Genomic DNA, 11,138 nt, shown 5'->3' with positions numbered 1-11,138 from the left:
AAACCATGTTGGTGCGGAGAGATGATTAACCAGTGTATAAAAAATCTACATAAAGAAGATAGATTCAAAGATTTTCGAGAGATTAGACAAAACTGAAATCGGTGTGTAATTCATGACATAAGGGAATCACTTTTTTCTAAAACCGAAGAAACTTTATTTTCTCTAGTTAATGATTAGTAGGATTTGGTGCTAGGGAACGAATGACATATTTTTAATGAAATTCATGCTCACACGTAATCGACGATTTCACAGATACAGTACAGGCTAAGATAAAACTAATTTTGGCTTATGACAAACCATCTAAGAAAATAAAGGGCGGGTGGGCGGTATTAGTACTTGCTAAAATAAGACTGATTTTGGCAAATAATATACCCTCTAAGAAAACAGAGGGCGGGTGGGCGGGGCTAGTACATTCTAAATGCGCACAAGTCTAACTGAGTTTAAAAAATTAAAACTTATTTGATAAAAATAGCAAGCATCAATTTATTGCAGTACTTACCTACTTCACAAATGAACTAAAATGTGAACCAAAGTGCTTTAGTGTCGTATTAAAATCGAAAAATTTTGGTACTGCAGTCGACTAATCACATGATGAGTAGAGAATCTGGAAATCTTGAAACGCGGAAATATCAACCCTACAAAACAACCCGCTACAAAAATTGAATGAAGACGATTTGATTATAAAAGGGAATTTTTAGAATCGATGATGAACATGATAAACTACTATTCTAACTTCATCAACAGTCTCCTGTTTTGTGATAATCAACTTTTTGCTGAAATCCTTGGATCAGTGAACAAGCACAGTTGTAGACATTGTCAGACAGAAATCGACAGTAGATGAAACAAGTTCATAACTTCATACACAAGGGACAGGAAAAATTAATGTAATAAAATCTAAGTAGCAAGGCATACTGTTATATACTTAGCACATAATAGTTTTAAAAGAACATGTTTTACGTCGTCTAAATCATATATCGAGTGTCTAAATAAAAATCTGACCAAAATCTTTTGTTATTTTCCGTATGTCGTTTCTGAAACGAATTTTGAAACCATTCATGTGATTGTCACATCGACTGGAACACAATGACAAACACTACGACATACGACAAAAAAAATTAAAATAAGAAGCGGCCCTCTTGACCAGTTTTTTAATTAGACACCCGATATGTATTTGTACTTATTTACATAAATTTCATTGTAGACTTTAAGTCGTTGAAACTATTTTTTTCAAAAGAGACTCTCTATGTATTCTAAAATTTTTGAAAACATATCAACTTTTTGCCCTTTGTTGTAGATCTAGATTGTTCTCCAACAAAATAGCAAGATAAATTCACATTTTACGTACTTCATTATAGAAGTGTATGCACTAGCTAAATTGTTAGGGTATTAGTTCATCCAACTTCGTCACATTTTCTGTCACCTTTTTGTCAAGAAAAAGCTCCAACGGAAACCTCGTCATCGCCAGCTTATACCTATTCGCGTTGTCGCCCCCATCCACATCGTGATTATATTATTGTCCATTCGACTGTGAGAACTGCGGCGGATTTCACACCGACTTCACTCGCTAATTACCAATTTAGAGTATCGCAGGTGCACGGTGAATACACGGTATTCATTACAGAATTGCATTGTTGCATATATTCTAGTTAATAACTTAGTTGTCGGTTTTGTGTGCTGGCAATTCGTAATATGCCAACGTAAAAGAATACAAACGAGTAAAGGCGCATTCGCACAATCAGCGGGAGATCTTCCCATCGATTCCACGAACAAACCGAGCTAATGCGGTTTTCGATATGTACTTACTTACGTAGTGGAGTAGTTGTTAATATTTTGACTTTGACAAACAAAGAGTAAACATTTTTTCCTTAATGTGATAGGTTTGCCGAAAAGAAAAACACGCATACTAAAGGAAATCGAAGGAAGTCCTGATGAAAGTCAAGACAATAAGTCAGGTTAGAAGGAAAAAATGGACAATGCTAAAATTAAGAAGGCAAATAAGTTGAAGAACTGAGAACTTAAATCTCAACTCTCAAGAAAAAAGTTCTACGTTGCTTTGATATAGTACACAGTTAGTTTATGAAAATCAACAGCATCCAGAAATTATCTAAGAGCTTCAACAACGAGTGGAGGGGGAAACCGCTACAGTTCGTGGAACTCCCGGAGTTTTTTAAGATCCGTGCAAACACGTTTTCTAGTTTCGAGAAAAATCACTAAAAAATGTTTATTGTTGTTATACGTCAATTTGGCGTTCACTTACGAAAACAAAATGTCCACTTAGATTAGACAGATAGTTTAAAAAAGTTCAAAAATTTGCCTCAGGATTATTCTAAACAATTTTTAAATTTTCCAATGTATGTAGTTGAATAGAACGCTTTCCAAGAAAGAGACAAATTTTACTTTTACTGATTTTAAAACTAAAAGTATTTACATGTTGATACGAAGAAAACGGTTTAAAAAGAGAAAAATCTAGTTATGCTTTGGTTACAAAGAGAGTTTTTGGATAGGGTCGAAACACCTTTCTTTCTTCTAACTCAAACTGAAGTTACAACTAATTTCATCAGAATAAATTTAATACAGCCTTGTTCTGTCCAAAATTTGTAATTGTCGCATACCTACACTACAAGATAATCTACGATAGGAAAAATAAATACAATGTTATTTATTATCTATTCAAAAGAATACAGACAAATAATAATTAACACGATTGGCGGGACATCTTCCCCATCAATTCCAGGAACAACAAACTCCAGCTAATGCAGTCTTCCACACCTAGGTGGCGATCGATTCCCTCCAACACAAATAGGTTTAATATGCAGCAGGAACCGAGTCTCCGGGGAATTTTCTTATCACGCCCCAACAGACACGTGACACCCCATATAATACCCATCTAGACGAGATAAACCGATCACAATACTCCTGTTTACGTCTGCCGGTGACTTTTTTAATTATCGCGATGTGTAATGGGTTTTGTTAATTAAAGCTTTGTTCAACACCAACATTTTTCTACCATTGTTTCCAGCTCAGTCCCCCTTTGCATTCGGAAAATAATCGAACTAATTATCACTGCAGTGTAAAGCACACCAAGTCACTAATGGCATTTCGTTTTATTTAAAAAACATACGCAGGCTTGTTACAAGGGTGGAAAATAAACAGGAACGGAATTTGTAGCTAGGTCGTGATAAGCGTAAATTGAGGCTGCTCTAAGAAGGGCTCGATGGTGAACGCTTTCTGCTAGGGTGGTGTATGGCGGCAAAGATGGTTGAAAGTTTTGTTTCTCCAGTTCTTGGGATCTTCCGGTGTAGGTTGGATAAGATAAACGCACATTCATGGGTTCTGAAGCTATGTCCATCGTTGGAAATGTGATAGACGGTTGGTAGTTTGGGTCAAATTCTGATAGGGTTCTCAAGGCAAAATTCGGTTTCTGCTCGACCACTTGAGGGGTGTTAAGTGTTATTACCGAAGATTCGCCCTCTGTAATTATAAAAATAACCTTTATAATTGGTAAGTGGAAGATTAATATTATAGAGAAAAATAACATAAAAAAAAGTGAAAGTGGGAGAGCGTCAGCTTTTAATGTTTCTTCAGAAGTTTTTACCAGAATTCTTAGAAATATTAATCATCTGGCATATATCCTCTGGAACTGTAATTTTTTTTTTCGAAGTGAATATTTCATCTACAAAAATGGAGTATGAATATTAAGAAAACTTTTTTTGTAAAATGGTGTTTGGTAACCTAATGCAATTTATTGATTATTAAAAGTAGAAACCTTCTACTAAACCTGCCTAATGTGAAACGTTTTAAAATAATTTTTAGTAAAATTTTTGTCCATTTTGATAGATCTTTGAATTATATGTTTTGAAGATACAGGGCGCTACAAAAATTGCTGAAAATGGCTATCACCGTTTGTATGCATTCAATTTTCTCTTTATTGACAGCCAAACTTTTTAAAAAATACCAGGGTTGTTTGTTTTCCTCTGCATCCTTCAATTACTCGATTTTTCAAATATTCTCTATTTTCTAACGGTGTAGTGCACAGTAATGTTTTCAAATGGCCCTATAAATATATCTCCAAGAGATTTAATTCTGGGAATCGAGTAGTTTTATTTTACTTTTATAGTCCCGTATCTTCTAAACAAAGTATTTTTATAGTATAAAAAAATCTTAAAATAAAGGAAGGAATTTTTGCTGCATAGAAAACACCCTGTAAAACTGAATAAAAACGAGTTTCTATTAGGCAAGCTTTATTAATAATGAAGTAATACAGGTACTACGACCAATTCACCCGTATTTTGGAAATCAAACCATCCAAATTTTTAGTGTAGTCTCCGTATAATAATAAAATGAGGAGTTACCTTTAATTTCAGTGACTAAGAAAAGTGATTTGTTTGCTAGATTGTCTCAATTAAATACTTTCTATAACCTAATTTTTTTTTTTTTTGGATTTTCATCTAATGTTAAACTCTGAAATATTAAAACAGTAATGACTTAGATGCTAATATGTAAACCGTTTTTTTCGTTTTAGAGCACCTAGAATAGGAAAAAGTACGACCTCCATTCCCATCTGTCTGTAGTCCGTTCTTGGCATCTCTGTTTTTTGTCGTCTGTCTTTTATTGCCGATTTTATGAGACGGACGATCAATTAAACAGTAAAACAGAAATCAAAATTTGTATTACTATCTTTACTAAAAATGTGGTAGAGATAAGTGTACATCGCTAATAAGCATTCATTAAAAAATTTGATTACGTTATTTCAATTTTTTTTTAAATAAATCTCGTTTGAAATTTATAGTATAATATGCTCCTCTATTTGTAGTTTAATAACGCAAACACATTTTATAGACTTGTTTATACAGTATGTCTAAAATAATAAGTGAATAAGTATAGTGATTTAGTTCATGGCCTAAATCGATTTACCTAACTTTTCCGAAATTCTGAGTATACGATAATGTTTTTATTTATAAAAATAATTCACTTAACTGTTGTAACTCACTTGATTGTGATTGTTTCAATTTTTACTTCCCGAGCGTAAGCAAAGGAAGTATTGTAATCGAGTCCATCGGCCGACTGTCTACTTTTACGTTTTCTCGATCATGCATGACCCCTAGAAGACGAAGAAATAGGTCTGCCATTTCCGTCTGTCTGTCCGTCTGTCCGTCTGTCCGTCTATCCGTCTGTCCGTCTGTCCGTCTGTCCGTCTGTCCGTCTGTCCGTCTGTCCGTCTGTCCGTCTATCCGTCTGTCCGTCTGTCCGTCTGTCTGCCGTCCCGGATTTTTATTAGACAGATGATCTCCGATAATACTGGACCGATTGTTGTGAAATTTTGTACCTACTTATATTAGGAATATCATGTAGATGGTAAAACGCTAACCAAAATTTGTCTAATCATCCCCACCACTAATGCGATGACGTCACTTCAAAATTGTACATAGTAAATGGGTTTTAAATGGTATAAAATAACATATTCCTACACATGTAGTTTACGACTCCAAATTGAGTTTTTACCCGAAACGTCCAGATTTTTGGAAAAAAAAACAAAATTATAAAACATCATTTTGCAATTTAATTTTGAATCTGCTATCCCGAATGTTTTGAAATGTTGCAGATGTTTTAAGGCTATAAAGAGCATCATAAATCTTTAGTCAAAATATATTTGGTTATCCCCTCCAAAAACTTGATGACGTAAGCTCAAAAGTTCGCCGAATAACTCCTATCTAAAATGTACAATATATGATGAGTCTGTACTTGTGATGTATCACTCAATTCATATTTTTTGAATTTGCATATACAGGGTGACTCAAAAAAATTAATGAATGCGTAAATTTATTTTATTGATTTACTCAGGAACTACAAAACCGAATGCTTTGAAATCTTAAAGATATGTTAAGGTTATCATAAGCATGGTAAGTTTTTGATCAAAATGTATTTGCTCATCCCTCTAAAAAATTTATGACGTCACCACAAAATTTGGCTGAATAAATCCTATCTAAAATGTATAAAATATGATGAGTCTCTTCTTGTGATTTATCATTCCATTCATATTTTTTGGATTTGCATATACAGGGTGACCCAAAAAAATTAATGAATGCGTAAATGTATTTTATTGATTTAATCAGGAACTACAGCCCCGAATGTTTTGAAATCTTGCAGATGTTTTAAGGTTATAAAGGGCATAATAAATTTTTTGTCAAAATATATTTGGTTATCTTCTCCAAAAAACTGATGACGCCAGCTCAAAAGTTTGCCGAATAAATCGTATCTAGAATATATAAAATATGATGAGTCTGTACTAGTAATTTATCATTCCATTCATATTTTTGAATTTGCATATACCGGGTGACTCAAAAAAATAATGAATGCGTAAATTTATTTTATTGGTTTATTCAGGAACTACAAAACCGAATGCTTTGAAATCTACTGCGAAAAAAAAATAGGCATGCAGTCGTCACGTTTCCGCCAGCGAGGGAAGTACTGTCTAAACTCTTTAGACCAATTTTTCATATTAAATATATACATGAATTTATAAATGTCTAAGGATTGCGGGTTTTTTAGCTGCGTTTTTTACTTGCCGACGGTAAGTTTTGTGGTTTCTAAGCGTTTTATGATCCCTAGAGTATGAAAATTTAGTCGAAAGTTATTTCGACAAAACTTCCCTCGCCCCTGAAGTACAATGAAACATACCCAGCTTTTTCGAAAAATTGTAATTTTGGCAAGGACAGGTATATCAGGTTAGATGAGTGCAGTGTAATACTAAAAATAACAGTACTGTATTCACAAATTTTCTGGAGCCGTTCCTGATTTAATCAATAAAATAAACTGACTCATTCATTAACTTTTTTCAGTTACCCTGTATAAACACTTCTAAGAAACATGAATGCAACAATAAATAGACTCATCATATTTCGCACATTTTAATTAGGATTTATTCGGAAAAATTTTGAGATGACGTCAAACAAATACATATATTTTGATTAAGAATTTACTGTGCCACGATACCTTTGACACGTCTACAAGATTTCGAAGTATTAGGTTTTGCAGATTCAAAATTAAATTACAAAATGTTGTTATAATATTTTGACTTTTTTCTCAAAAATTTGTCTCTGGTAAAAACTCAACACCGATTCATAAACTGCACGTTTAAAACTATGTTATTTCAATTTAAGACCCATTTACTATGTACAATTTTGAGCTAAGATCATTAGTCATTACATTATTGGTGGCCATGATTAGACAAAGTTTGGTTAGCGTTTTACCATATACAGGTATAAAATTTGATAACAATCGGTCGGGTAGTTTCAGAGATTATCTGTATAATAACAATTGATACAGACGGCGGACAGACAGACAGACAGACAGACAGACGGAAACAGGACACCTATTTCTTCGTCCTCTAGGAATAATGAAAGGTCGAGAACACAAGAATCGGACTATAAACTCGATTTCAATACTTCCTTAGCTTACGCTCGGGAAATAAAACTAGGTCTTCCGTTTTCGTCTGCCTGCGTCTGTTTGTTATCCGTCTGTCGTCTGTTAATCACCCTCACCAATTTGATGACATCAGGTAATTAAATTTTATAAAATAATATATTATTGTACTTGCAGTTTATGAATCCACTTTGATTTTGTTTCTTATTACTTATTATAGTCTTTATTGTCTATTTTTCTACTTCTTTAGATACCTACATAAAACGAAATTCTACAAACGGGATTCGTACATATGTGAGTGGAGCTTTAACTTTTAAATGAAAGATAACGTGTTAGATAACGATACCGCCGTATTTCCATTATTTTTACTGTTTCTGATATTATTAAGTACCTATAGTACTACATTACATCTATTCAAATTGATACATGTGTCCTTGCCAAAATGTCGATGATGTCATCACAAAATTTTGTAATGGAAAAACTTAGTTGACACATGTGGATACCGGACTTAAACAGTCCACATATCGTTATTTTTTCTTATAGGGGTTATCATTAAAAAAAGTAAATTCACAAAATTAAATTTTATAATTTTTCGAAGAAACTACATTTGCAGAAATAAATTTTAGAATTTTCCTAAATGAATGAATAAACTTAGATTGTGCTTCTAGGACGAAGGAAGTTCGGTCTAAATAAGCTTAGACCAATTTTTACTTCCCGAGCGTAAGCTAAGGAAGTATAGTAATAGAGTCCATAGGCCGAATTGCCACTTCCATATTTTCTCCACGTGTCATGACCGCTAGAGTACGAAAAAGTGGTCCCCCGTTTGCGTCTGTCTGTCTGTCTGTCTATCTGTCTGTCTGTCTGTCTGTCTGTCTGTCTGTCTGTCTGTCTGCTGTCTGTATCCATTTATATTAGACAAGTAATCTCCGAAACTACTGGACCGATCGTTGTCACATTTTGTATGTATATTAGGAATTCATGTAGATGCTTAAATGCTAACTAAAATTTGGCTAATCATTCCTACTTCCAAGAATAGGATGTTTTTATTTTATAAAATAAGATACTCGTTCACTTCTGGTGTGTGAATCCGTATCGAATTTTCACCCTACACATCCAGAATTTTTGTAAAAAATTCAGAATTAAATAATAATATTTTGCAATATAGCTTTGAAACTGCAAAACCGATTGCTCTGAAATCTTGTAAATATTTTAAGGTTATCCTAATCATGGTAAATCATTAAGCTTAACTTATTTGTTTATCCCTCCTAAAAAATGACGTCATCTTGGAACATACGCCCGCACGGTTCTTTACATTTACTTTAACGTTACATATATATTTTTATTTTAACTTATAAGAGTTTTTATAAAAAAATATAAAATTCCCATAGCCAGAGAAGTTCAACGAAATAATCTTCGACCAATTTTTTAATACTAAGTAAAGAATTTTAATTCTCAAGATATTTTTTTTCTTAAGACAAATATAGCTTTAGTATAAATGGGAATTCTTTGCAGTTTTGGGCTTCTTTTTAAGGTTAGGTTTTGCTGAAAAACACAAAATTATAACAGCTTACAAATCAAAATATTTGATTAATTTTTTGTGTTTTGTATACTTCACGTAATTGTACCTATCAAATATTTCTAGAGTTTAGGTAATCATTCACGATGCGTTAATATTAAATTATTTTTTATTTAAAAATTGTATTATTTACTGGAATTAAGAAACTAAGTTTCAAATAAGCAGGACTTATAGTGATCATTTTAAGAAGGTTAACCACGAAGGATTATATCTTCAAAAAGTTATCATTCTCCCCAGTTAAAATAGAGGTAAATTAAACACATTAAAATTTTCATGGGCGGAGTTTCACTTATCCCTTTAAATTTTATGACTCTTATGACGTTGTTAAACATTTTCAAAATGTAATATCTCCATACTGATTCTTATTAATTTAAAATAGAAGATGTCTACAACTTTCCTATATAATACGAGGATTTTTTTAAGTTTATGATCATATTTTGTTTAATTTGTTGAAATTTTTACGTCGCGTATTTTTAAAAATGAATATCTGAATTATTTATGCCAATTTCGGAACACGCTTTCCACCACTGTTTTCCGTTTACAGAACTTTAGAAATCGTACCAGATACATTATCGATTTTTTTGTTGGAAATGAGATACAGTGAAAAGTACTTTCTGGGACCTTCTAGTACATAACTAATGCATTCAAATTAAAAAATATTGCATTGACTTAAACATTTTGTTAATACCTACATTAGTTACTTCACCAAATAAAATTTACCACCTGAAAAAAATGGAAAAAATGATGCTATACACATTTTTATTAAAATATACTAAAATAACGCACATTTTGACTCGGTTACCAACAAGCAACATGAACAAAACGGAAAAAGGGTTTATGTACAGCAGCATTAATTGATCGTTTGCACATAGTTGTTAACTGTGTAACCAACCGTATTATTAGATTGTATTCATTCTGAACAATAGACTTTTTGAAAAAATTAAATCCGAAGCAATAACGCAAAAATAATCAGGAATTGGATAAAAAAACACACTGCCTGTCTGATGAACTATAAACTACTTATTAACCCTCTATTAGTATGCACTGCAGAACAACTTTTACAAAAGTACGTTTTTTTCTGAATGCGACTCCTTAATCTTTTGAGAAACATTTCTTACCACTTAAGATGTTTTGATTGTAGAACGCTTTACTAAACGCCTGCTGCAAAGGATCAGACATTTGGTGCAACCTAGGTGCAAGCAGCCTACTATCCTTTCCTTCAACTTTAGGCTTCCTCCTTGGCCTGTACTTGTAATCCGGATGGTCAACCATGTGCTGGTTCCTCAGTCTTTTCGCCTCATCAATAAACGGTCTTTTCTCAGCTTCCGGAAGCACCTTCCACTCTGCCCCCAACAGTTTCGATATTTCCGAATTATGCAACCTCGGGTAGTCGTTCGAGATGTGTTTGCGTCTTATCCTGGACCACACCATGAAGGCATTCATCGGTCTCTTGATATGAACGCCGTTTTCACCATCCGACATGGTCGATGTTTATGTGTTTGGCACAAACTGAGCGTTTGAAAGGATGCAGGGCATGTTTAACGCTGTGTAAACATTGATTTAAATCTCTTTGTTCAATTGACAATATTGTATTGTAGAAGAGGCATTGTCGCGTCGCTTAAAAAAATAGGATGGTTTTGTTGATCGCAATACGAATCGGAATTTTTTACGCTGACATTGCTCCATTATACGTGTTGTGTATAATTATTTATTTATTTTTGCATTATTGTCATGTTTTCAAGTAGCATCGCGTAATTGGAGCAATTTTCGCGCTTTATCATTTTTCTAGTAAAATACAACATTGTCAATGCCGTGTATTGTGGCTGGCGGAAACGAGACGAAATTATCCTAATTATGTGTGAAAAATTATAAACGTATTAGTGAAAAACTAGTGGTTTAGTGTACAGTCAGTCCTTCTTTTGAATACATACAGCAGTCTTATTCACTAAAAATATAATAGGAGTACATTACAGTGAAATTTATATAAAAATTGTCGGAAGTGTCAATCAAAACAAAAAAAAGTATACACAAAAATTTTCTTGACACGCAAAAAAATTTAAATTAGATTTGACAACTTGAGCAACAGACTTTGTAAAAATGGTAGGAAACTATTATAAAATTGATTTTGACAAATAACTCC

At 33.0% G+C, this 11,138-nt stretch overlaps 1 protein-coding gene across 1 annotated transcript; it reads right to left on the bottom strand.

The window, feature by feature from the left end:
• Positions 1-2,695: 2,695 nt before the first annotated feature.
• LOC135145759 (transcription factor Sox-3-like) lies at positions 2,696-10,450 on the bottom strand. The gene is made up of 3 exons (XM_064077907.1): positions 10,117-10,450; positions 3,152-3,471; positions 2,696-2,887 (listed from the first exon to the last, which is right to left on the bottom strand). The coding sequence occupies exons 1-3, from the start codon at positions 10,439-10,441 to the stop codon at positions 2,696-2,698; spliced, it is 837 nt and encodes a 278-aa protein (XP_063933977.1). The 5' UTR covers positions 10,442-10,450.
• Between the last annotated feature and the right edge of the window lie 688 nt (positions 10,451-11,138).

This window comes from Zophobas morio, unplaced genomic scaffold, assembly GCF_036711695.1.
Source record: "Zophobas morio isolate AGI-343-1 ecotype UQ-CSIRO unplaced genomic scaffold, CSIRO_AGI_Zmor_V1 ptg000005l, whole genome shotgun sequence".
Classification (NCBI taxonomy): Eukaryota; Metazoa; Arthropoda; class Insecta; order Coleoptera; family Tenebrionidae; genus Zophobas; species Zophobas morio.
This window is presented reverse-complemented; position numbering and strand designations above follow the sequence as displayed.

What these genes read in the sequence shown, in the direction of transcription:
- LOC135145759 (XM_064077907.1), bottom strand. Translation starts at nt 10,441, where the DNA reads ATGAATGCCTTCATGGTGTGGTCCAGGATAAGACGCAAACACATCTCG. An exon ending in CAATCAAAACATCTTAAGTG is followed by an intron (nt 3,472 to 10,116) that starts GTAAGAAATGTT and finishes TTATAATTACAG; the next exon opens with AGGGCGAATCTTCGGTAATA. An exon ending in TAGCTACAAATTCCGTTCCT is followed by an intron (nt 2,888 to 3,151) that starts GTTTATTTTCCA and finishes TATCTCGTCTAG; the next exon opens with ATGGGTATTATATGGGGTGT.